The 27828-nt window shown below is 37.2% G+C and overlaps 1 protein-coding gene across 35 annotated transcripts in view; it reads right to left on the bottom strand.

Moving 5' to 3' along the window:
* The window catches only part of Nrxn1 (neurexin 1), a 1065384-nt gene that overhangs the window by 671526 nt on the left and 366030 nt on the right, over positions 1 to 27828 (bottom strand). For all 35 annotated transcript variants that reach the window (XM_076942416.1, XM_076942418.1, XM_076942435.1 and 32 more), the window contains one exon: positions 1844 to 2145. In XM_076942416.1, the coding sequence (XP_076798531.1) occupies positions 1844 to 2145 (302 nt within the window). The remainder of the gene's footprint in view (positions 1 to 1843; positions 2146 to 27828) is intronic.

Genomic DNA, 27828 nt, shown 5'->3' with positions numbered 1-27828 from the left:
TCCCGTAGTCTTCCTGACGACCACTGAGAGCCATTGTAAACATCTGCAAAGGATTCATTCGAAGGCCTGAAGCCTATCAGCTGGCCATTTTCACCCTAGGCCCATCATAGCCCCCCTCCACACCCACACCCAGACCCAGCAAATTAGTAGGAATCAGTTGGCTTTGCCCTACTACTCAATTTTACAGCATACAAGGACTCCTCCTCAATTCCAAAACTTCCTTCGGTCATATTGATGGACTTTAGGGTCACAGTATACTGCAATGAAACAGAGCAGAGATCCTGACACACGCAATGAGTAGAATGGACTCGTTTGTAATCTCGCCTGCCGCACATGCACCCTGGCTGCATAAACTTCTGTTTTCTTGGAGCTACGAATTCTCAACTTGCTTTGTTAACCTGAGCAAAGGCAAATCTAGAAAGTGGGCTCCTCAAGACCCACCCTTCCTTCTGTGATAGTCTTAAGTGAGCCTCCAGTCTCTTGGTGAGTATATGAGAGAAAAAAAATGAAAACAGAAATCCAAAGAGACAGACCTACAGGAAACCCATGGTCTATAACTATTCTGACTGTGGCCGCCCCCTCTCAACACAGTGGGAAGCATGTGGCTCCTCCCATGCCCATGGGCATCTGAATGGCCTTGGAAACTCTTAGAAGAGTTAAAGTTTTACTTGTCTGCCTAAATGTAGCTAAATCTCCCCGCCTAAGTAACTTTTTTTCTTGTCTAGCTCAGATTGTTGAAGCCTCTCAGAAGCAGGAAGGAAAAGAATGAGACTAAATCTCCAAGGCTAAGCTCCTTTTTGCTTCTCTAGTTTAGATAGCTGAAGCCTCTCAGAAGCAGGAAGAAAAGGATTAGTTAACAGCTCAGAAAGAGAGGGCGATTTTAGTAAAGGGAAACCAGAGTCAATCGATCAATTCTGCAACTGTTCAGAGAAACAACAAATACATTAAGGATATTAGTTTTAGATTAGCATTTTCCATTCAAAGATTAGTCACTGTCAACACTTAAGAAAATGATACATTATATAAAATGTCATGTAATTAAAACTCATAATGATGAAAATATGAGAACAATCTAATCAGCTGTCAGCATATACTGTAATATGTCTTATTTAAAAAATACAGTATATGTAGACTCATTGATTCAGTAAAGCGCGGGGATTCTCTCATATATAGACTTGTGTAAGAATTTAAATATATAAATATACACATGTTTTCATATAAGTGGGCATCTAGAGGGTGAAGTGACTTTTCATATCATTTGTAGTTTAAGTTATAGTATCTATGCTAAATCAAAAATATCTTCATAAACAAAAACTTCAGAATATAGATTATGCACTATATTGATATCTTTTCCTCAGGGACATTTTATGTTCCCATTTTGGGGTTGGGAAAAGAGGGAATAAGGATTGATACAATCCCAAGTGACAAAATAAAGGTGGTTTTTGTTTTTTTAACTACAAAACAGGAAGTGTGATTTAATGACCCCAATGTGCATGCTTCCAAATGATCACTATGAAAACTATAATTTTAAATCAAACAAACAAAAAAAAAAAACAAAATCACACACATCACAGGAAGGGCAGGTTGCAGGGATATCCTTGCAGCCCTCTGTAAAATAATCATTTGTCACTGTATTAAAATAGCCTTTGGGCCCCCAGAACTTTCTAGATATGCCCCTGCTCAAGTATGGCAGGGAGATTCATCTCAGAAGGAAAAGCTAATCTGAGGAGCCCTATATCATGTGGGAAGAGTTTTCAAGTACCACACAGACAGCTTTAGGTACCACAGGCACAGCTGTAGCAAGAAACAAAGGCAGTTACTGTCTTATCCACTGCGTTGTTACCTGACGCAGATTCCTGGTGACTTTCACATCATGCCAGGCATTATCATTAAACTTTCCATTCACGGGCTCCACTAGCGCTTCAAAGGCCCCTGATCCCAAATTAATGACCAGAGAAACAGCTCCATTTTTCAAGGCAAGATTGACATAATCAGCTGATTTCCCTGTGTGAAGCATCAGTCCGTTCCTCTGAAGAGTTTTAAAGGACAGAGTTATTTCATCGCTGCTGCTTTGAATGGGGTTTTGAGATAGGTCGTAGCAGAAGTATTCAGATCCCTTGAATGTGGCAATATATTCTTCTTTCCCTAGAAGAAAACAAATAGATACATGCATAAGTCTGCAGGCATACTTCTCAAGACAGTAGACCTTAACAAATACAACAACTAATGAACTCTGCTTTACATGCATTCAGGACAAAAGCCCTGTCAAGCACTCAGGTGAGCCAAGATGGCAGTGTCCTTTAAACAAACAACTTCAGGAGGTAGGGCGTCAACTATAGTAGCTAAACATGACATTCTGGAAAAATCAATTTTCAAGTAGCACTGCAACAGCTCTGATCAGACAAGGTAGCTCTGTGTTATCTTCAGGGAATGAATTAGGTAACATAAATGCATACTGGATAGGTCCGATTCCAATGTTTGCAACATTTGCACTATCCAACTGAGGAATTAGTTTTGGAGAAGGCATTTATATTCAAAGGTCTTTCTCAATGAAGATCCAAGTATTTTCATCACATAAAGATGATACTTTTTTTAGTACCATGGAAAAGAATGACAAAAGAAGGAATTTGATCTGGAAGTAAACTTATCTCCTACAGAGTGTGTATATGTTCCCTCCCACATGAAGGGAAGAATTAGACACAAGTCTGACAAAGTTAGCTAGATGGTTAATTCATTCCCTGCTCTTACTAAGCAGATGGTAGGACTGGCTCCTCTGAGACCAGTAAAAAGTTCCAGAACGACATCATAGAAGCAGCATGCAAATGAAGTCTCAACATTCTCAACATGGCTCAGTCTTTCATATAATTAGAAGTTTCAATGTGGATCCCATCACATGCCAGACAGATCAAACAGAAATATGGCCATTTGGAAAGAGCAGCCTTCTCCCACCAGTACACTAAGGTAACCAAAGGAAGATGCAAGTCAAACGTTCCCATGACTTCCCAGGAAATAAGGGGAGTGAACCAAAATGCATGTAAACAAAACACAACAAAAGTTCTAAGGAAACAAAAATCCAAAACCACCACCACAACAAAAGAGGACTATGATTAGCAATCAGCTTGTGATAAACCATGAAGAGAACTGCAAGTGCTATCCAAAAACAAAACAACAAAAATCCGGTTTGCTGGCAACAACACGCCATCTCTATTAGCACACTGGAACATTCAGAAACCACAATGAGCTTTACTCTTCCTCTGGTAAGAGATTTTTGCTTTCTATTCTATTTTATTTGAGACAGTCAATAAGAAGATCAGGCTAACCTCCAGCTAACAATCCTCCTGCCTCAGCCTCCTGAGCACTGGGATTAGAGGAATGTGACAGAAAGCCTACCAAGGCAATGGCCACTATAGTTTAACTCACAACATAGAATCAAAGTTCAGTTCAACAGTTTAGTTCCTTAAAGCCAGATGACCAGCAGCTACATGCTGGTAGATCATCGTGTCACTAGCCCTGTCAGAATCCTCACTGACTCCTGGTAAATAATTAGTGAAGTCTGGTATTCATGGAAAAGAAACCAAATTCTAAGGGAGAGTCACAGGAAAGACAACCTAATTTATAATATGAAGTTGCCTTATTTTATACATCAAAAGGCAAGTTAGCCCCTCTTAGGAGTTGGATCCAGTACTGGTTTTTAGTGATGTGTGATGAATCATTCATGTGTGAGGATAACCAGAGTGGAGCCACCTGAGTGATACTGATCCTTCAGGACTGGTGTGAATTTAAAAGGCAGACAGGGTATCTATCTGGTAATGCTGGTAAACGGCACATGTCTTCCTCATTGCCTCTCCAGTAGAATAAATTTGGCAAATATTCCATGACCCAGAGCACATTTGATTTTTGAAAAGGAACATACACCCATTAAGATCAGCTACAGGACACAGAATCTGATTACCAACATCTCTGTTCAGCGCCACACTAAAAGTCACACTAGTGCTGGGACCAAGAAAAGCATGTGAGCATAGTAAAGATTATAACTAAGGATAACAGTGGCACATTAGCAAATTATGTTGTGCAATTTGAAAGACAAAAATGATCTATGGGAGGGTCATTAAATATCTCAGACAGACTGCAGGATTCTATGTAAGCCTGGGAAAACTCTGTGTCAACAAATTTAAGGAAATCTGTAAATTCAGTAAAAATTCAACTAAATTTCCAATGAATTTTTAAATTGACATAAGAAGTTGATTTTACAAATTCTACAGAAAAAAATAATAATAACCCAAAGAGCCAAGATATACCAGAGAATGAGATGAGAAAACTTTCCTGTGCATTGGTAGACATTTATAAGAAATTTATGATAAGTAAAAGAATGGATTGAGACAGAAAGGAAAATAAAGATAAACACTATAAAATAGCTTCAGATATGTTGAAATAATATATACTAAGTTAGGCAGTTCATGTAAAGAGGAACAACAAGACTAATAAGTCAATAAACAGTGCTGGGATATCTAGTTACCTGCACAAATAAATGAAACAAATCAGTCCTAGCTAGTCTATGGCTAAAATCTGAATGAGAAATCTGTAAATCTTCAAGAGAGTAAATTGTGATATAAAAGTTTAAAAGTTTCATACAACTGCAAAAAATGTTAATCCAAATTAGAATAACAAAATCCATTTATCAATAATACTACCAAAATGTAAGAAAGTAAATTAAAATCTAAGAAAAATATTTTCATCTTACTCACAAAGAATTACAACATAACATTCAACATACTTCCTAGCAAATCAATCTTAAAAAGACAAATAATAGAGAAAATAAACAGAAGAAATGGACAGCTTCTTGGATATCTATATAGATAATATGAATGGATAGTTTCATTAAAATAAATCTGGATGGGGCTGGAGAGATGCTCAGTGGTTAAGAGCACTGGCTGCTCTTCCAGAGGTCCTGAGTTCAATTCCCAGCAACCACATGGTGGCTCACAACCATCTGTAATGGAATCTGATGCCCTCTTCTGGTGTGTCTGAGGACAGCGACAGTTGTCAAAACCTCAGGTTGATCATCTATGCACTGTATGATATAATATAGATAAATCTAAGAATAATAATGTGAAGCATAGTCAACAATAAAAAAAAACCAGACATGAGGGCCAATGGGCATCTAATTTTATGCATAAAAGAGTTTAACGCAACAGCAAATAGTATTCTATGCTATTATAAATTAAGGCCATAGCTGCTCTTAGTACATACAGTTGGTGAGGGTCTGTTCCTAATTAGGGTACTGCTTGTAGTAATCTCAGAGGGCAAAAATTCAGTTAGTTACATGTTTATGATTGTGCAGTTCTTGGTATGTCTACTGTTTCTGATATAAATTTAAATGATCTGGATCGCTGAGCAAAAATTAAAATATGTTAAGCAAATATTTTCTTCTTGAAATTAGAACTACTAAGTTCATCATTTAAAAGTACCTGTTGATTTTCTCAAAAACCTGGGCTTTGTTCCCACCACCCACCAGCTCATATCCACCTGTAACTACAGTTATGGGGCTAAAAAATTCTTTTCCCATATTTGAAGGCACCTACACATACATATACAGTACATAGAAAAAAATCAGGCACATAAATAAAAATAAATGAAAACTAAAAACAAAGCATCTTCATTAAAAGGCAGATGCAATTAAAATATTGCATTTATTTTTGGTAAAATTATTAATAAAAACTAAAACAATAGCAATAGTAATATTTTGACAGTCATATTTAAAATACTTCTCAATATATATTAATAAACATAAGTATAATTTTTTCTTTATAGGAAGCACATAAGGTTTAGCAAAGAATACAGACTGCATAAAAATAACAATCCTTTAACTGATTGATGACAAAATGGAGACAGACTACCATGAATTATAGACATATATATAGAAGTCCAGATTTTTTTTAAATCTGATAATAAACTTGGAGCATTTATTTAGGAGCTTTGTTAATTAGCTTCATGTTACTATCAAGTTGGAAGAAGAATCTTAAGAGGGTGCCATTGAATTTGAATCCTATTTTATTTTTTCAAATTTTTAGATAAAAATAAATATTTGGTCTTCTAATTTGCTGAAAGAAAGTTCAGAGGAAGAATTCTCTATGTTTTTGATAGTCTGATGTCTACAGAGTTAAGTTTGCTGTAATGAATCTGACTTCTCATCTAAGCCACCCAAACAAATATGGGATAGTAATAGGAATTATCACTTCTTGTCACAGCACATTGAGACAACAGACTGAATTCCCTGTTAAAGATACAGAAAATGAACTAAGGACATGAATACAACACTAAGAGACTGCATTCTTCACAACCCCCAGGAGGTAGAGGGTAATGTGTTTTGACTCTGGTCAGTCAGACCTATTCTCAAAACTCCTTCCATGAAATATCTGGTCATCTAGAGAAATGATAAAAATGCTTCTAGATTAAATCCCAAAATGTGTTTTAAACTCTGTAAAGGACAACCTGGGGGATACAAGCATCTTCACATCCTTTTGAGGAATAACATCAAAGTTAGGCCTCAGTGTGATAACTGTTTCGTAATGAGAAAGGCCTTAATGACAAGCTGTATGTTGTCTGGGCAGTAGGTCCAGCACAAAGATCCTTTCAGTACAAAGAATCAGTGACATAAGTGTGTCAGAGTGACAAAGAGAAGTTTTGTGGCTTTACAAGTCCTCAATAAAATTTTCTCAAGACAATATTCTTTCTAATTTCCTGCATAGACATAATCTCATTAATTTGATCTTATATATACACAGTTTTCAAGCTCTCTGAACTTCACCAAATATAAAGTCTCTCAGCAAAGTATATGAGATTTTAAGAATAAAGAGTAGGGCAGGGCCCCCGCCCACATGTATACAGAGAATCCTCAGGCCAGCTACGTGTCGAGAATCTGCTCCACACAGTTCTGTGTTCCAGATTATATTACCCTTCAACTGTAACCCCGACTCATGTAAATCTGTACAGCTTTACTATAATCGTGTGGTTCTAAGATTGCATTTAATGCAAATCAGAAACCTAACTCAATATGTCATAAAAGCAAGTATACATAAGTGAAGATTTGAGGAAAGACCTGATTCATTTGTTTTTCTACTTCAAAAGTCAAGTACACAAAACTATCAAAAAAAAAAAAAATCCTTGACTGAACAAAGGCAATTACTTGAAGCTTATATTATGAAATTAAATAAGAAGATTGGTTGACTCAGATAATAAAGATAAAATAAAACAAAACTGAGAACACTTGGCCTCTTAAAATTCATGTCCAATTAAATCTTAACTTCCTAAATAATCTGAGAGAAAATAACATCATTTTATAGCTATTACCCTTTATAAAATGAATTTCAAATCACTATTAAAAAGAAAATAGCATTAATTTAAAGAAAGAGTAGCTCATCTTAGATATTTGACTTAATTCAAGATTGTAAAAAATCATATAGTTCTTAAATATAATTGAACATGTATAAATTCTGAACTAACCTCTATTATACTACAGCAATAAGACATACTTTACAAAATATTCAAACAGGTTTTATTTTACCTTAGATAAACCTTACAGTAATTAACCAAGAAATAAACAAGCAAATCTCCATAAAATAATACAAATGAAAAGGCAAATTCTTTAAAAATATACTTGAGGTAGTGAAATATGTAAGTTAAAGAAAAATCTGATATTATTTAGACCAATGGTCTCATTTATTCATCTGGGTAAAAACCCAAACATCAAAATTATAGGAATATCTAATAGGTAGAGAACCAGAATAAAAACCTTGCTGTTTTGGTTCCAGCCTCAGACTCTTCTTTAGGTCACAATATTATAACCTGTAATTAATAACCAAAAAAATTATTGCAGCTTAAACTTGAGCAAATTTTACCAAAAGAGAAAAGAAAAATGCTCAAAATTCTGGCACAATGCCCTTCAAATCCTATTAGGAAAGTGACTTGAATGGTTAAACAATAACATGTACTAAAACCAGACTACTGCATTCCTATGTGTACTAAGGGATGGTACATAAATTCAGTGGCATACAGGAAACATAATGGGCAGGTCCCCTACCATTCACAAAACATTCAATACTGCAATGTTGTGAGCAGGCCCCATTGCTAAATATGCAGCCTCCAGACTCCAGTGCATTTTAACCCAGGATGAATAAAGGTTAAACAATAGCCAGAGCATGATATGTATGAACTTTAAAAGATTCTATGTAAAAATTTATAAATTATCTGGGTTTTAGTAAATAATTACTCAAGCAAGAATTAAATTTTGAGAATACATTTATTTTTATGTCAGATTTATAGGTAGTCTATGTTTGGATAATTCTCATTATTGAAGGAAATTTAGACATAATTTTAAGTAGGAAATCAAACTGCTACTTAGTCAGGGTAACACAGACTATACTATTTAATCAAGTTTCAAAGAATAGCCAATGAATATGCTTCATTTCTCAAGAAACAAAGCAATACTGTCTTTAGTTCTAAATCTCTATCATCTGAATTATCCACATATTGTGCCACATAGTAAACCACTCCAAATGACAGAATTTTGTTTTTAATATAAATAAAAATAAAGGCATCATGTAAAGTTGACTCAGAGTGGAGAACTTGGCAGAGTATGAGTATGGAGCAACATTGAATGAAATGAAAGTGTTCAAAAATGTCCTCTTAGCTCTCACTAGAGACTTGTGACTATACTCTAAGGGGATCCTCCAACTGATTCTGATGTAAACTGTGGAAATTTCACTGCTATAGTGCTGCAATGTAAGAGGAAATCACCACATGGCCCTACCACATTTTTATTAAAGAAGAAACATTCAGTTCAGTTACTTTGTATTGTTTGATCACAAAAAAGAGACCTAGGAAAAACTGCAGTGGCTGTATCTGATTAGCCTAAAAATGTGTCAAATATCTACTAAATATGCATCCCTGCAGAGTCCAGACTTTAAATCACTGCAAGTAATGGCTGATTTCTTATTCTCAATGTGTTTCATCTGTAGTCAATATTACAACAGAATTATCAGTGGGTCTGGAAACAGAATACTTCTCTTCTAGAGAAATCTACAGGGTACATATATGTTGATGCTGCCTAGCAAGCTGTGGTGGTAAGTGAACAAACTTAAAAGTTCATGGAGTTGAACATGAAGTTCTTTCTCAGAATATCTTTATTTATATACTACTGTGTCTAGAAACACACACACACACACACACACACACACACACACACACACACACACACACACAGAGTCAATCAATCAATCAATCATATACTTTAAATGTGCCCACGCTCAGTCAAAACAGATAGGCCCTAGATGCCACATTTCCACTTGTGCTTAATTGAACTAGCAACATTGTAACACTTAAATGGAGGAAACCTGTGCTGTCATGTCAGAACTTGTTACATTTAAATTAATGGCAATTCCTTAAAAGAAACAAAGAAGTTTTGTTGGTATCTTCCATATCCAAGTGAAGAAAGAAATGGATACATGTGAGAGAGGGGCCCTCAACTACTCTGCTGAAGTAGCCAGATGTGTTATTTATGCAATAACACCAGTATGCACATAGTGGTGTGCTTCTTAGGAGGTTTGACTAAGGTGATGGGTTTATGTTGATTATTGCTATCAACTTACTATGGTAATGCAAATGATAAAGTGGCTTACAGTAAAATAAGTAGAAGCTAGAGAACTTGAATAACAGAATTTTTTTATTATTATTATTAAAGAAAGCAGAAGAGAGTGCAGAAATTTGTGGCATGAATGATTTCAAGAGATGAGAAAGAGTATTGCACCCAAAGGTACCACATGCAAAGCACCTAGTGCCGAATGTGACAGTAAGAAAACTAGTTGCCATTGTTTATATTACAATCACCTACTTGATCCCAATAGTCAGAGGCAATATTCTGGTACAAAAACCACACCAATAAACAAGAACTCCAGGGTATCAACTGTCATCAAACTAGTAAGTAGGGAAAGAAGAAAAAAGTATCGTGTGACACTTAACATAAAATGTTCCGTAAGTGACAGTGACATAGACATTTAAACTGAGCATTGAGTACTGAGAAACTGCTTGGGTGACTTTTTCCAGGTCAATATACTTTTATCTCTTGTCAACAACAGAAAAAACTATTACTTTTGGCTACTTGATACTGGCCAGATACAGAAATCATTCTTTGACTAACACTGCTGTCTCTGAAGAACACAATTTCACACCTATGATGTCATATTTCTTTTCCATCTACTGACCCATCCCTTGGTGCTTAGGTGGGAAGTGGGGATTGGCCAATGGACCAAGAGTAGCTTCACATAGTTTCACTGGTGCTTAGGTGGGAAGTGGGGATTGGCCAATGGACCAAGAGTAGCTTCACATAGTTTCACTGTCTTCCAGTAAATGCCGAGGCAGAAAGCTGGACACGTGGGAAGTTCTATTTATAAAGGAGTTTACTTGGATTCTTGATTTCAGAATTTCTCAACATTTCTTTGAAAATTATTTTCACTGACTATGCACTGGCACACATAATATGAAGCCTGGCATTTCTGTAGATGATTAACTACTGTGACTATTATTTATCATTCTTACTAGTAATCACTTCAAATTAAAACACTGCTGAATTATTTTTAAAAACAAACCTTTATCAAATCTTTCATCACCCTGAATATCACTATACCTAACCCACCAATTTAGAAACATTTCAGTCAATTAAAGTTCAAATCAAAAATGATTGGAAATATTAAGTAAAAGAAGACAAGAGGAAAACACAGTGGTTTTCTCTGGTTGTATGTACCTGAATGGTGTGGTACAAATTTTGGCATTTTTTTTAGTTATTTGTCTATTTTTTTTATTTTCTCATGAAAAAATCAATGAACTGAGAATGAGGTTTGAACACTGGTTTCTCCTAGACACCCCCTAAGCCCTGTGCCTTCTGTCACTCTACTTGGGCTCACCGGTCTCATTTTTCTTACTAACAAGTCAAGTTGTCTGAACTAAGTGATCCCTGATATTTCTTTGCACTCTAAAATGATATGGCTCTACAGTGCTCATGATTTATTGAGTCACTATTCTTTCAATTCATTCAATAAACATTTACTGAAGCCCAACCATGTGCCCAACAGCATTGCTTTCCTGCTGATAAAATCATGAAATATGCCAGAGGTAAAATGTCCTTCTGATGCATGCTGCATTGAATGAAATCTTCCATGGCAACCTTTAACCCCATAGACTTCTGAAGCTAGCTCTTCTCTTATTTAATGAGGATGTAAGATTCAGAAAAGACAATACAAAAAGGTATTCTTTTCAAACATAAAATTTATGTTTGAGTCATTTACTTTCCTCTGCTTGGATAGAATACCTTCAATGGGTTTTCCTGAAGTTTCAGAAGAGTAAGTTTGATGGTTATTTTATTTCCCTAATATGGGGTACTTGTTCATATAAATGTAATTTTTAGAAAAAATGGTATATTTTCAAAAAAAGGTAATACTTTTTATACTTGATATGTTTATATGAATGAATTTGGAGTTATAAATAAAATTATTCAAGTATTAGTTCATGTATTTTCTTGAGGAAAGGTCTCTTTAGTGAAATGAGGAGCTCTGGGTTCAGATCTTTATTTTTGGAGACATATACAATGAGTCAGTGTAGTTGACTGTGAGTTGGTTTCAGTACAACAGAAATAGTCATTCAGTCTGGAAACATTTTCAGGTGGTTGAAAGTGAGGATCTATCTGAATAACAATGCCATGATTACCCATAGAAATTATGAGTGTCTTTCAGAGCTGCACATTTCATAGCTACAATGATCTTAGAGCAATACACTGAACACAATATTTCTCATTCAGCTACTCAATGTCACTTGGTAACTTTTTTAAGGTTCTTCCAAGGACGCATTCCTCTGTCTTACTCTTCTTCTCTTTCTAGCTTAAGTATAACCATGTTGAATCCGTTACAGAGATTTCTGAGGTATCCTGTAGAATAAAACGAGTATTATCCACCACATCTCAGAAAAGAAATAAACTCTTGTAAACTCAATTTCCTCAGAAAAGAATTTCTGGTACCCTCTGCAATTGTGTAAGTCACATGACCTAGCTCTAGTAAATTTAAGAGCAAGTTATAAATAATACCTTTCAAGTTGTCAATTCCCCAAAAGGAGAAATGTGATTACTTCAATTTTAATATGCCTACTATGGGATCAGCCTTCTGTGGATGAAATAGAGGAAGAGGCACACTATAAAACACATACAAGAAGGGAATTACTGTGAACAAAAACCTGCTCATTCATTAGCACCTGTTGCTGTCAACAAGTTGGTTTTGTGATGTAATATTGAGAAGAGCTTGCTAATTGGTTATGTGATACCAAATGTTCAGCCCTGAAAATCTACATACAAGTAACATACGTTTATTAAAGAATGTACATGTATATGTGTGTGTCCACACTTGTAATTTGATGGAAAAATAGGTAGGGTAAGGGGCATGAGCATGGTTCTAGTATTTTATATTCGTCTGAATATTTTATATTCAAGACCCTTTCAAAATTGCATCATTATTATTTTTTTTCATACAGAAAGCTGTATGTATGTACATTCAATATTTTTATCCTAGCTGTGGGCTTTCTTCTTTCTTTTTATAAGTGCTATACATGCTACATGCCTGTGGAAAGACTACACTTTCTAACATTGAGCTCGAAATCTCAAATAATGCAAGAATATAAACAATACAATTACAAAAGAGTGCACAATTCTACATTTATGTTTTCAAGCAATTTGATTACCTAGAAAACATTCTGCCTGGCTTAATAATACACTTCTTGAATCAGTGGCTGCAATTTACAGTACATTCATTTATATATCACAATGCGAGGTCTTTGGTCTCAAGCATAGGACACACTGCACATTCACCGGCATAAATGCTTTTGTGTTTTAATTTGCATTTGTTGGTAAACCAAATACCATATTGAAAGAAGTAAATTTCATTAAGAAAATATTGACATTGGCACAATGTGAAATAATATTTGAAATAATTTTTATCCCATATTTGACATAAGTAGTTTTTTTCTACCCTTCATACTTTGTATTTTCCCTGACAACAAATAACAAAATTCTAAAAACGCATAGCTCCTCTAACTAAAGAGCTTGTAATCTATGCTTCTCAGGTTCTTGGAGTCCATAGAAAATCCACACCCATCTCACTGATATTGCCTCCCTCTGTTTTTGTAATATAGAAATTATTCTAAATTGACTTCATTAACCACTAATGGCATATCACCCAAACTCAATATTTTCAGCTCACAGATAAGAAAACTCAGTTCCTTTGAAATAAACTTAGAAAAGATTGCTCATCTTATGAATGGCTTACATTAGGATCTGGCTAACACAAAACTCTATGTTCTTTCTACTACACTTCTCTGCATGACAAATGTTTTTGATGAATTTGATTAAATCCATTCATAGTTTCTGGTGGAAGAAAATATTCATTTTACAGAATGAAGGAACGACAAGACAGTTTTACAACCTGATGTTCCATTCAATCTTCTATGAACCCAAGTTTTATAACCCTTAGAAAAAATTCCTAAAATTATAGCTTTAATTTTTGATGTCACCAAAAATATTTTCCAGCTATCACTTCATGGGAAGTAATTATCCTCACTACTTCAGAATATTTAAATTAATATTAAATTTCTCAGCCTCAAAGCTAGATTTCAATTTTGATACACTCTTCTACTAAGTATTTGAACCTAGTTTTCAGATAGTCCTACTTAAAAACCACAAAATATTTTTGTTTAAGTTGATTGCATTGGCCCAATGTCTACCAAAGTCTGTACTACTGTTATGATCAGCATGAGTCCAGGGATTTGGCTGTTGGGAGCCAAGTTCTAGCAGAAAGCGACTATTGTAGGGCCCCACTTGTCCAGCAAGGAAGACGCGACAAACCAGATCCTTCTCAATAGCCTTTATTGTGGAAGCGCTCTTTTAAATTTCTTGGGAGAGACTGTTCGAATGCTCAGAACGGGTTGCTTATATACCCCCAGACGTGGGCGTGGCAAAGCGCATGGAGGTGTCTGATTGGTGAATTTGCAATGCCTTATTAGCATACTCATTAGCATACCCCGCCCGGGAGGGGGTGATTGGTCAGGTTCGTGGTACCCTAGTGGTACCTCATTTGCATGCCCCGTTCTGGAGGGGTTGGAGCCAAATTGAACTGCACATGCGCAGGCCTCTGGTAGTTCCTTGGATTGCCACCTCAGGGCGGCTGGCACGGGCAAATGTGCGCCCTTGGCCCGCAGCGTTGAAGCGGCACAGCGTTGTTTTAGTCAGCCGTGTCAACTCTGCGGTGCCGTTTTATTCAGCCGCATAAGGTTGGCGGCCTACAGACTATCATCTTTGCAGACATCTCGGGCATATACCCTGACAAGAGACTTGTTTTTCAACAGCCTACAAAAGCTGAGCACACTCTGATAAAATCTTGTTTTTCTCAGATATATCTTGTTTTGTTGTTTAGTGCCCACAGCTTCAAGGCACATGAGGTAAATTGTCTTCAGCTGCACTCCCCTGCTTGTGCTTACATACCCATGATTTTCTTTCAATAAATGGGACTTGATCAGACATGCTCTCTTGCCTCCATTCATCACATCTCTTGCCCCTCCATCCCCACTCTCTCTCTTGCTAGACCCTGTTGACTGACCAACTGGCCAAGTCATTTGGCCTGCCAGACATGTCAAGAATGAAGAAAAGACAAACACAGAGATGCTTTGAAAAGCTAGTATTAAGTGGACTGGATGCTCTGATAAAGCTAAAGTACATTTGGTAATAAATAGCATGATTATCATAGAAATAGAAAATTTCTATGAATAGAGAAGCAGAGTTATTGAATATTGCCAAACAACAAAGGAGGTTATCACATAAAAATAAGCAGGAAGGCAAGGTTATTATATGTACCTGAAAGAAGGAAGAGTGTTGTTACATGAAGATAAACAAGAAAGTAGGGTTACATACAGCTGAATAAATGAAGAGGGTTATTACATAAAGATGAACAATGAGGTGGGGTTATATAGAGAGCACAGCCCACAAGTCAGGTTTAACCAATCTCAGTCAAGCAGCCTCTGTAGGGGAGCAGTAGCAAGGCCATAAGCATGAAGGAGAGGAGGCACTGGTAGACATTTTCTGTATATACTATCAGTATCCTCAAGTGCACCTAGAAAAGGCATTGCCACCATTTGAGTCTCAACTGAGAATGTTTTGTCAATAAAATGGTCATTAACATGGCTGTTCCCATTTCAACACTAGGCATTCATTCTGGACTTCTTTACTTCAGCTTCCTCTGCTCTCTACATTGTATTTTACAATGAAAAGGAAATCAGATCTATGTCCTGGATCTTCCCAATGAGGTCAAATGATTAGGCTGAGTATTACACTGAGGCAGTGTAACAACATACCTAGTATTTTAAAAGTTATCAGTTTAAACTCACGGTGAAATTACAAAAGGCCTAAAAAACAGTGATGATGCCTGGAACTGAGGTTACAACCCATCATAACTGGTTACCTTTGGCCTGGCTTCTGGGATGACTGTAATACTCTGGGGTGGTAGAGAATAAGGGGTTTAGAGATGCCTGTGCCATCTGTCTAGTGTGTGATAGTATGGCTTTCTTTATATTAATTTAGTTATTAGGAGATCACAAAATTGGAGCTGCTTTAGATTTTTATGTGCTTTGCTTGTTTACAGTGTCATCATGCTTGCCCATCACTTGATTAACTAGTAATCATCTAGATTAAGTGCGAGTGTCTAAGTATGCTTACAGTCTCTCCTGTTCTAACCATATATAGTACATTATCAGACCAAGCTTTTACACTCAGCTAAGTTAGCCAAAGGTGTCTTTTAAAGAGCTAATTCTTCTGTAAAATGGCATGAATGAGCTTCTTTAGAAAACATGAAAAGCTAAAAATACTTACTGATATTGTTCCTTCTCTTCTCAAATGTCATATCATATGTCAAGCAGTAATGGCTATATACATCACTAGAACTAAGATAAACACAAGGCCTATCAGAACACAATCAACCAGCTAAGCTAAATTACTATCTGTTGTTTTCAAATAGTTAATTCACTAAGTTATTATAGAAAGAGCCATACTATATTACACACTAAATGGGTGGCACCCGCATCTCTAAATCCTTTGTTCTCTACCACCTAATAACCTCTGGCATATTACGTCATGCCAGCAGCCAGGCCAAATGTAACCAGTTATTATGGGGAGTGACCTCAGGTCCAAGCTTCATTGTAGTCTTAAACTAATAGCCATTTTCTAGGATTGCATTCATTACACAGACATATATGGCTCAGTTGTGTTTGTATTTTGTTTTGTTTTTGTTTTTTTGTAAAGACCTCAAATAAACATTCAAAGGACACATCTTCTCAGTACTTGAATGTCTGCCTTGTAACAGTCTTTAGCAACTGTTCAGAGTCTGATGAAAAGAATATAGATTCCAAATATCTCACTATGAACATGAAAACTAGGGATGTTGCACTTCAAGGGGAAGGTCACGGAAGTCTTGGAAGAAAATAAAGACACAAAACAAAGTCTGTTCCCAAAATAGTTTATAAGAAGAGCCAATGCTTCATGCATCTGCGGCTTCTCCCTGACAAGCTCATCTTTCTTTAACACGTTGACACATCTGCAACTCTAATGTACCAATACCAATTTCCGCTTTTCTTGCTGCTATACCACAATAAACACTTGGCTCTGGATTTTAACCCAGCCAAACACTGACTGAAAGCCTCATCACAAAAGCTGCCTAACAACAGTCTTTAAAAATATTCTGCATGTATTTCCTTCAAATCTTATTTCAGCACATGAACAAAGAATTTCTTCTACAGCTTCCTTATTTACCACTGCTTGATTGGCTAATTAAAAAATGTTAGAAGGAGAGAATGAGCAAGTCAGGGAAGATTGAACACCTTCTGCTCTGGCAGCCTTCACTGTTCTCTTCAGTGAGACAAACCTTTTATTCTTTGTCTAGCTTGGATTCAAGAAAGGCACAGAAGCAGCCCTTCATCCCTTCCTACCTCAGGTCAAAGTCCTTTTTATACTTACCATGCAACTTGGAAACATCAGAACTCTGCACAAAACGAAAAGTTCTCTGCTTCTAAGCAATTCAGCAGTGAGCTGAGGACTTCGTCCTGTGCCTTAGCACATTTTAGGCATCTCTTAAGACAAAGTGGCTTGAAAGCTTTGAGGTTTTCTTGGCAACAGAAAAGAATAATTTGACTTCTCTTGGAATAAGATCACATTCAGCAGAAAAGATGTGCTGGGCTCAAGGTCATGGATCTTGGCTCTCTGGATATTCAGTAATTCAGAAGAGCTACTCGGTGTCTTCAAAGCCCTTTCAGACACTGCTGCAGGTGTTGTCTGTGCAGCATCCCTGAGGGCCACTCTTTCTTTCCTTCTTTCTTCCATTCTTTCTTTTCTTTTCTTTCTTTCTTTCTTTCTTTCTTTCTTTCTTTCTTTCTTTCTTTCTTTTTCTTTCTTTCCTGTCTGTCTGTCTGTCTGTCTGTCTGTCTGTCTGTCTGTGTGTCCGTCTGTCTTTAGAGTGTCCACTGTGCCTCCTGAAATCCATTTTTCCTGTCTATGTACATGTTTGCCCTCCTAGAGATTCTTAGTAAAGAGCTACCAGGATCTGTCAGAATTTGTCTACACACACGCGCGCGTGCGCGCGCGCACGCGCGTGCACACACACACACACACACCTGATTGTACTTCAAAATTTTAAAGGTATTTAGGCATTATTATATAGTATATTGCTAATAAAATACATTATGGGAGAGCAGAGAAAAGAATTCCTTAATAGAAAAGAAACTTCTTAAGAGCTTACTGATTGTAAGGCAGGGTGCTAACTGCTTTGCATGATCATCATGATGGATACAAAGGAGATACAGGCAAACAAAAAGGCCAAAGGAACTAAATAAGATTAACTTGTTAAAAACTGAGATATGACCAGGCAGTGGTGGCGCACGCCTTTAATCCCAGCACTTGGGAGGCAGAGGCAGGCGGATTTCTGAGTTTGAGGCCAGCCTGGTCTACAGAGTGAGTTCCAGGATAGCCAGGGCTACACAGAGAAACCCTGTCTCAAAAAACCCAAAAAACCAAAAAACAAAACAACAACAAAAAAAAGAAATATGCTTCATAAGAAACTTTAAAGCTGACATAACATCTGAAGGAAAAAAGATGTGAAATTTGGAAATCTCAGGAAAACAAAATCACCAGAGCTGGGTGTAAAAATAAGTGAAGTCCCACAGTAAAATACAAATCAAGCTGCAGGTAACATTCCCAGGCAGAAGAAAATATGAGAGACAGAGGATGGACTGTGCTTATCTCTGAACATGAATGGCCAATACACACATGAACTCACGGTAGCTTAATCCAGTCAAAGTCATAGGGGACAGTGGGGCTCTGAGGCTCCACCTCTCCCTGAGAAGGTATTGGTAGTTAATTGTTGTGGAAGAAGGCTGCTTGTCTTTATGGTTTGGTTACTGGTAGGCCACAGATACCTCAGGAGATGACTGCATTCAGTCAACACGCTGGCAGAACTAATTGAACTCAGTGAGTTGGGGAGAGAAGAGGTGAGGTCACGACCTCTGAAGGAAGGTATGTTTAGGAGCATAGTGCAAAGTTGAAAGTGAGTGTCGTGTTGTATGAATATTACTAAGAAATGTTACATACGTATGTATGGATTTTCAAAGCCTTAAAAAAAATCCAACAGTGAATGAAATATAGCTCAGACTAAAATAGCAGAATAAATATAATTAAGAGAAAAGGTTTGTTTCAAGCCAACTGTAAAGGGCCATAAGAAGATCCAAGATACCGAGGATAAGACACCTGGAAGGGTTATCTGTGAGGCAGTGGTGAGACACACTGGGCAGCAGGAGGTTAGGATCAATCCTACCTAAGGGTCTTTGTTGTGAATATTATTGTTTTGAGCAGTCTTCAAAACATGAGGACAGACTGATTTCAATGTAAAATTATGAAAAGGCAAGAGAAAAAAAGTATGATTCATCTTCATACAAAAAAAAATAAAATAGTGATGGGATGAGACGTTTTTATTCTTTTCCCATCAAATGGACTAACATTAAGATTCATTATGGAAAGGGACATGGACACGTGGACAAAATGAGTCTATGACCTAATCCATCAATCAAAGTGGAGGGCCATCCCAACCACTTCTCTAAGTAATCAGCCCCTCCTCTCCTTAGAGCCCATAAACAAGACATGCTGCTGTAGCCTTAGACCACTTTCTATGTGGAGATGTCAGGCTTGTCAGGCATGTCAGGAATGCCAAGCACTTTAGGCATTCTCCACAGATTTTCCCAGAAAAGAAAAAAAAAAATTGGTAGAAACTTGTAGCCAGAGGTTAGGGTTAGAACAAAACATCTTTTTAGTGGTTTGTGTTTTGCTTTTTTGCTCATTTGTTTTGTTCAATTTTTGTAGAAATTCTTTAGGCTACTAGCATACTTTCAATCTTCTTACATCAGCATTTGGAGAACAAAGGTATTTGTTGTCATACTGAGAGCCACTAGACTTTTGTAACCAAGTCTATTTACCAGTAGGTCCATGTTAGTTTAAAATTCAGAACAACATGTAGACGTGCTTAAAGGAATAATGATATAATACTAGGATACAACAAACGCCACAATTAGGATTTGAAGTCAGAGTTTTCTGTTATTTAAGAACTTAATCATTGTTCTATATTCTCAGTCACGGGATAGAATATTTTGTCCTCTCTGGTAGCATGTTGGCATTCCTTCTAGACTCCACCCAACAGCCAGGTAGGAGCCTGGTTTACTGTAAAAATCTGAACCCTCTCTGGCTTTTTGTCCCTTTCTTTCTCTGACCTCTTTCTCCCTCTCTGTCCTTTCCCCTACCCTCCTTCCTCCTTCCTTCCCTCCCTCCCTCCATCTCTCTCTGTCTCTATCTCTCTCCCTGTCTCTGTCTCTTTCTGTGTTTCCTTCTCGATGCCCTCTCTTTCTCTGTCTCTACTCCCTTCTCAACCCCTCTTTCCATGCCCCCAAATAGATGTCATGGTACCTAAGCATGAGACCACTAAGGTACCCCCTCCCACTGCACCATACCACATTTTATAAAACATATCAGTTGCCAAAACTAATATATTGATATTATCGTAAGGAGGAAAAATACTTGTTAAATCAAATTAAGGAAAATAAACACAGGTTATATAAACTATCTTGTATTGTTATAATTATATATTCATTGTATACATAAATATTTTGAACATATATATCTATGGAGATATGAACACACTTTTGGAAGGAAGAGACCACAATGTTATGATTTCTATGCTATAACTATTTGGTTTTTTTTTAATTTTCTTTAAATCATTCCATGCTTTCTAAGTTTTTTTTTTTACAACGAACAACTTTTTAGGTTTTGTAACCAGAAGAAAGGTTAGTAAGATTAAATGATGAATTCGGACTGATTTTGGCACATGCATGGACTCTTACCGAAATAGTTCCCTTTTACAAGTCAAGCCAGAGCCAAAAAGATGTCAAACCATATTGGGTTTTGTTGGACTGTGGCATGTATGTGGGTTCGTGGGCGTGAGTCCTATTGGGTTGAATTATGAGGCCCGTGTCTGCCACCCCAAGGGGCTGGTGCCCGGACTCAGAGAGGCAGAAGTGTGGGAAGTTGACTATGTTCACTCCGCTGTACCAGGCAGACGTCAGGCTGTGAGAAGCCTCAGGACTTCGCTTTGGGGGTTGAGGGAACACAGTCTGAGGTCCCACAGGAGGTTAGGGGTCCCTAGGCCAGGAGGTGGTTAGAACTGACTGGTCTCAGGCCCTTAGGCTCTCAGGCAGACAATGGATGAAGCTATACCCCATATTGGGCCTGAGGTTAAATACCTTTGCAAGGAGGAGGAGGGTCTGGGAAGAAATACTTAATTGGCTATGCCCTCTGACCTTTAGGTATCTCTTAAATATGGAGATGTCTTGAGACAATCTGGCCTGTAGTCACGGCCTCTATCTGTGCTATGACTGATGACCACAAACCTCTCTTTGGGAGGGGTTGTAGAGGGCTGTGGCTATGTGAAAAGAACCAGGGGGCCCAGGAGCAAAGGCTAACTCCTGCCAACCCTGAGGATCTCCGGGTTTCGAATCCAATTCAACGTGCCACCCAGATGCCTCTTTCAGCCCAATGCCCCACAGGGTTCTACAGAGACACAGTTTTCAGCAATGACATAATGCAAAACCTCTCACAAGACCCTCTTCTCTTTCACACAATGCTATGTATTTTGTTGTTTTGTTTTGTTTTAGCAGTATTTAACAGCTGGAAATGCTGAGAAGCTATAGGTGAGACCATCAGTAGACAGTATTTTCTCTCACACTTCTGTTAGGAAAATCGCTCCATAGATCTGTTTCTGAGATATATCTTTACCCATGCTGACAAAATTCAAAGCGGAGTTAAAGCATGTGTCTGCAAGTATCTCCCAAATAATATTCACTTTAGCTTAACTTATCACATTAATAAAGGCCATTTCTCATGGGGTCTAGCCTCTGGAATCCTTTGTACTTGGAGTTTGTGGGAAGCAAGCAGCCAGAACCTCAAATGAAAGCTCCTATGCTACCATATCTAAAACTGGCAAGAAATACTAGACAAATAACTTCATCGTGATTTTTTTTAATTTTCTGTAATTTAAATATTCTATCTACACAAAACATGCCAATTCTGCAGGTCAGCAAAGTTCAGAAAAGCCTCCAAATGCCTTCAAAGGCAGTTAAGGTTCAGTAACTACACTCTCCACCATAGTCCATGGACCAACCCAATTCCATATAGGAAACATGAACTTCACTTTAGTAAGTTCACCTGTGTATTTGGTTGCAGACAGTGCCTTCCCAGGAGCCACTTTCTCTATAAAATGTTTATTCAGGTAAACCCTTACCTCATGGTCTTTGAATATTTATTGTCACTCAATACGGAGCCTCTGATACCAAACCATTATCTCTGTGGGGATGGTTTTCTGTGTTGCCCAGATGTTAATGAGCTATACCTAATATCCATTCTGACTTCCTATTCTTTATCAGCTTAATTTTTACACAGGAGCTGGAACTATCAAATGTTGAATGCTATGAACTGTCTGTATTAGCTATCGATTGTCTGGTAAGGGACATTACAGATACTGTAGGTAGACTTACATGCACATCAAAGAATACAAAGCCAACAACCTAGGTAGGCATGCTACATAATTTCTGAGTTCTACCGGGGCAGTTGTCTGAGGATGCTGCTGCCTTGGAGATAGTCCTAGGTTAGAGTATGGTTTTCTCACCTCTCCAATGTTTCAGAAACCTATTAACATGTTGAGCCTGGATTTTAAGGAGAGATTAAACTCTGGTTTACAGCATTATGTTCTTTCACTACTTGACTTGATTACTTTTGCTTTTTAATTGTTGTTTGAGAGTAGTATTATGTTTTTGCCTCCAGCTCTGTGACATTGAATAAGTTATTTGAATGGCTCGGAAAGCATGCTAAACGGTAGTTTCAGTGAATATCACACTGCTCAATAGGATGCTTCCATGCACTTGGAGTTTATATAATAATGTCTGTAAATCCCTACCCAGGGACAAGTGATTCTGTGGATCCCTCTTCCTCCTTACCCATCACACGGATCTCCCTGATTCAATATGAATTTGATTGATTGACGGCTGTTAAGCACATGACAGCATTGCCCTTTCTCCATCCCTCAAGTGAGGCAATAAATAAAGTAGTGCTTCTCATCCAAACCCTCATGAATAGTCACAGATGGTTCGCATTCAGATGAGAATAGAATGGACACTAGATGTGCTTCTGCTTGTCCTCCAGCTGGTTCTGTGGCTCAATTTTAGAGTTCTCAGTTCTGAAGAATTTAAAGTCCTGCACAATTGTGTAATCTCTGGGTGGGAGATGATTAACTGCCCACAGAAAAATGACTGTTGCAAGGAAATGTGTGGAGGTCACCGTGCTTATTTACACTATTATGGGACATTTAATAAAGTGGCTCTGATACAAGGAAAAATCTTGAGTGGAAACTTATGCTTTGGGGAGCCAGACTACCTTGTTTCTGCCATTAGACATATGGGAAATATAATTTCAGCCACAGAAAGTGTGGTCTAAACGGCTCCTGACTTTATGTGACAACAGCTGTTTCTCTAGAGACTGCAGCATAATTCCTGATGGATGATAGCCCTACAACTGCTTTCTCTGGCTCCTCATAAGAATCTGCTCTAAAGTTTAAATGCTGCATAAAAATGCTTCCACCCAATTAATGCAGCCGCAAGCATCCTGGTAAAACTATCTTCAGCAGCCCAGTCTTTACCACAGTCTTTAATGTCAGGTTGTTTTTTTATTCCAGAGGTCAGGAAAACAAACACTGTGTGAGCTTATTACAATGCGTGCCTAAGCAAATAAACACAGGAGCCTTTGCAAGTGCCAGACAATGGAACCTAGGTTTGTCTTTCCACCTCACTGGAATCTGGGTGATAAAACACTTGCTAATACAAGCTACTAAAACAAATCAACAGACAAAACTGGCCTCTCATAGTCTATTTAAACAGCCCTCACTGTGTTCTTAATTAACTGCCGACTTTTATAACAAACATGCCAATCAAGACACACAAAGTCATTTAAACACTGCTTTCATTTAAAAATTTAAGGTACTAGATATTTTTGGTTGAAAATTTATCACAAGAAATAGTATATAATCTATTTTAGCCAGTATTAGAAATTAAATTTAAGTAAGAGGAACCAATGCAATACAATTCACTTCTCCATGATTTCAGGTATATTATGAATTAAGAGTTTTTAATGAATATTCTATAGCTAAGAAGACAAAGATGACACAGGTTCATTGAATAAGTCCATTAATAATGACTCAAAAATATTATAAAGACAAAAAGCTTGGTTGTAGGAAAATAAGTAAGTTAAAGTTAATTCATCATTAAGCATGCTTTATTTCTAATTCTTTAAAAACTGAATAATCTAGATCTAGCACACGTCTGTGGTAATTCCTCTGACCAAGCTGGGAGACCATATTTGGAATTTCTATGAGCTTCAAGCTTTTAGAAAAGAAAATAATTTCTGCAATCACTGTGAACTTGCTGACAGGCACTCTCCCCTCCACTCTTCCCCCTCGATGAGTCCCACCCCCTCATCTTCCCCTACCTCACAATGAAGCAGTTAGTACAGCCAGTACTAGGGCTTTAGGACTATAATAAACAAGGAACAATTTTGTGGTCCTCATTAACTCTTGTTAAAATAAGCACTGCACAACAATAGTCCACCAAGAGTTCCCCGGGGAAAAAATAGCAACCAAAAAAAAAAAAAAAAAAACAAAAAAAAAACAAAAAAAAAAAAAAAAAAAAAAACCCTAACATTCCATGCATAACAGACTCCATTTAAAAGAGCAGATTATTCCAAAGTTTGAATGAGCTATTCTGTGTCCATAGGACAGGTATCCAAATCTAAAATAATCAAGAGTTTTCCTTCAGACAGTGCAGACTGGCTGCAGAGGAGGGGAGCCCCTGCTAGAAGCAGAGGCTACCCCAGTGGTTTGTTATGTTTGCATTTGATTTTCTCAAGTAGCCCTTCTACAGTTGACAGCACCAGCCATTCCCACAGCTCTTTACATTAACTCCTCTTGAGTTTAGCCTTCTTTATGTGAGTTATCTCTTTCATCTCCTTTTTACGAGACTTTAATGTATTTCTAAACATCAAAAACATCACCTATTTTAAATATACAATTTAGTAAATTTGGGCAAATTGCCAGCATAACAAATCCAATATACTACAATCCAATATAGTACAATATACTGTAGTATTTCACATGTCCATTGCATCAAAAATAAGCATTTTAACTAATCGAAAGTAATTTCTGGTTCCAACACTCAAGCTAACTTTACCAACACTTGCCTTTCTTTCTAATGAAGCTTTCTTTTTCTAGACTGCTGCCTCGAATCATATAAAATGACAAATGCTTCAGGAAGTTTTGCTCATTTGTTCACATTGCAACCTATTGCATATGGAACAATTTTGTTGTTTTGAACAAAAATGCCTCTTATGGGCTCATATATTTAAATGCTTAATTATCAGGAAGTGGAATGGTTTGAAAGGATTAGAAGGATTTGGAGGTATGAGCTTTTGTAGGAAGTGTGTCACCAGGGGCAGGCTTTGAGGTTTCAAAAGTTGATGCCAGGCCCAGTCTTTCTGTCTACCTATAAATTGGATGTAGCTCTTGGCTACTTCTCCAACACCATGTCTGTCTGCCTACAGCCATGCTCCCTGTCATGATAATAAACCAAACCTCTGAAACTAAGCAAATCCCAATTAAATGGTTTCTTTATAATAGCTGTCTTAGTCATGGTTTCTCTTTCCAGCAATAGAGCGATGACTAAAACATACAACGCCACTCCCTCATATGGACATACTTACTTTGCGTTTGTATTTACCAGTAAGTGGACAGTAGAGTTATTTCTATTTCTTCTGTTATGACTAGTGCTGCTATGCTGTGAACACTTGTGTAAAAGTTTTGATGTGGACATGTTTTCATTCTCTTATCTCACGATAAAGGAAGGGAAGTGCCAAGCCATATGATGGGTCTATATTTAACATTTATGAAACTACCAAACTGTTTCCTGAAAATTCACATCACCAGCAAGAGGTGTTTCCAGCAGTTCTTCCTCTTCACTACATTTGTTATGGACCATCTGTCTTTATTACAGTGATCTCTGTGGCTGTGAAGCTCATATCTCACTGTGGTCTTAATTTGCATTATCTTTTCAGAGGTTTGTGTTAATAATGAACTCTATTTCTAACTTGTGTCTTAAATTTCTATTTTTAAGTCTTTTTCATTTTACTTTTCACTGAAATTTTGATGTTCCATTTTTCCTTAAACCCATTTGTGAGTGTGTGTGTGTGTGTGTGTGTGTGTGTGTGTGTGTGTGTGTGTGTATGTTTGTGCATACACACATCTGTGTAGGCCAGAGTTCAATGTCAGATGTCTTTCTCAATTGCTCTCTATGTTATTTCTTCAGACATCTCTCTCTCTGAACCTAAGATTTCCAATTCAGCTAGACTTGGTGAGCATTGGTTCCCCAGGGATTGCCCCCTCTCAATCTCCCTAGTACTGAGATTATACAAATGTATTGATGTTCTACACATCTAACATCATGTCCAAGGGATTGAACTTAGATTTTAGTGGCTGGACAGCAACCACCACACTGATTGTCCTCCTCCCCAGTTCTAAACTCATTTCTTCATCCATGTGAATAATGTTAATTCCTAGCCACATGTAATTTACTTCTATATCTACATATGAGTAATATGTAGATATAGATGAGCAATAGTTCATTCAGAATATATTTCTAAGAAGTAGCCAATAACATGTTTGTATTTGTAAGAGAGTCAGACAATCTGAATTTCATATGCATAAGTAAATGATACAAAATGGTTTGAGTTCACTTTCATTTTGCATTACTATAATTAAAGTATTGATAAGTCACAGTAACTTATATTTTAAGTAATATGTTCCCATAGGATTATATTTATCTCTTTTCCTATTTGCTCATAGACAATGTTAGATATTTGTAGCAGTGAACACACCTTTCCGGTTTTGAGACATAATGGCTACAGTGAAAGTAGGCATCCTCATTGTTAATGGCCTTGTCTTTTTTAATTGAAAAATTTCTTCATAAAATATAGTTTGATCACATACAAAAAATATAGAAACACAAAATTTTAAGACAAAATATACAAGCAAAAGACCAATAAGACAAATAAAGCCCAAATAAATCAACACGAGACAAAAAAAAAAAAAACAAAAAAAAAACAAAAAAAAACAAAACAAAAAAAACATGTGAACAAAAACATCACTGAGGGAAAATGATTTCCCTTTGGAAGCAAATGTCACTGGGGACAGGTTCTGGGATAGAGATAGGAGCTTGTGTTTACATCCTCTGCTGAGCACTGGGACAACATCTGCCTCGCACATGTGCAGGCAGCACCCTAACGTGGGACTCTATACAAAGGAAGGTACAAATGATCCTTAAACAAAAATCATCCACTTCATGTTTTGCAAGTAAGTAACACTTGGGAAATAGGAAAACAAAGCAAAGAAAAAAAGAGCAAGAAAAGGTCAAATTAATATACAACGAGAAGAAAGCTGTCAGAGCCTGTCAGGTAGGAATGCTGGGGAAACTGGGATTGTTCACTTTGTAGTGGTGCGATGAACTGGGGAGAAGTTCTTATCCAAATGTCATGGAACGATGACCAATACTGATCAAGTCAGCTGCAGCTTTCTCCTGGAAAGCCATGGAAGATGCCCCTAGACATACTGCTGGTGCTTCCATTTTTGTTTTCCATTTGTCTTCTCAGGGAAAAAACAACAATAGGAACAATGATAACACAATGGGAGCCTTTTCCCAGGAACTGGTAAGCAATGAGGACGCCTTCACTAATACACTCTTATTTAGTCTGCAGATCGTTCTCCCTGTGTTTCAACACCACTGCTTTCTGCAACCTAGATTTGTTCCAACTTCTGTGCTGGGGGTAAAAGTATATGATTTTCTACTTCAATGATTTCTGAGAAATTCTGATTAATAAAAGCTGAACCAGTTTAGCCCTGGGAGACTGTTATGCTTGTTTGGATATAAAATATTTAAACTGAATTGAAAGTGATTTGCTAATTGCTAGAATCCTTTTCTGATAGACTTAGCTTAGAAGCTACATCTTAGTATCTTAGTAGGAAGAGTGAATGGTTGTGTGTGTGTGTGTGTGTGTGTGTGTGTGTG

Source organism: Arvicanthis niloticus, chromosome 11, assembly GCF_011762505.2.
Source record: "Arvicanthis niloticus isolate mArvNil1 chromosome 11, mArvNil1.pat.X, whole genome shotgun sequence".
Lineage (NCBI taxonomy): Eukaryota > Metazoa > Chordata > Mammalia > Rodentia > Muridae > Arvicanthis > Arvicanthis niloticus.
Note: the sequence above shows the minus strand (reverse complement) of the source record. Positions and strands in the feature narration are given on the sequence as shown.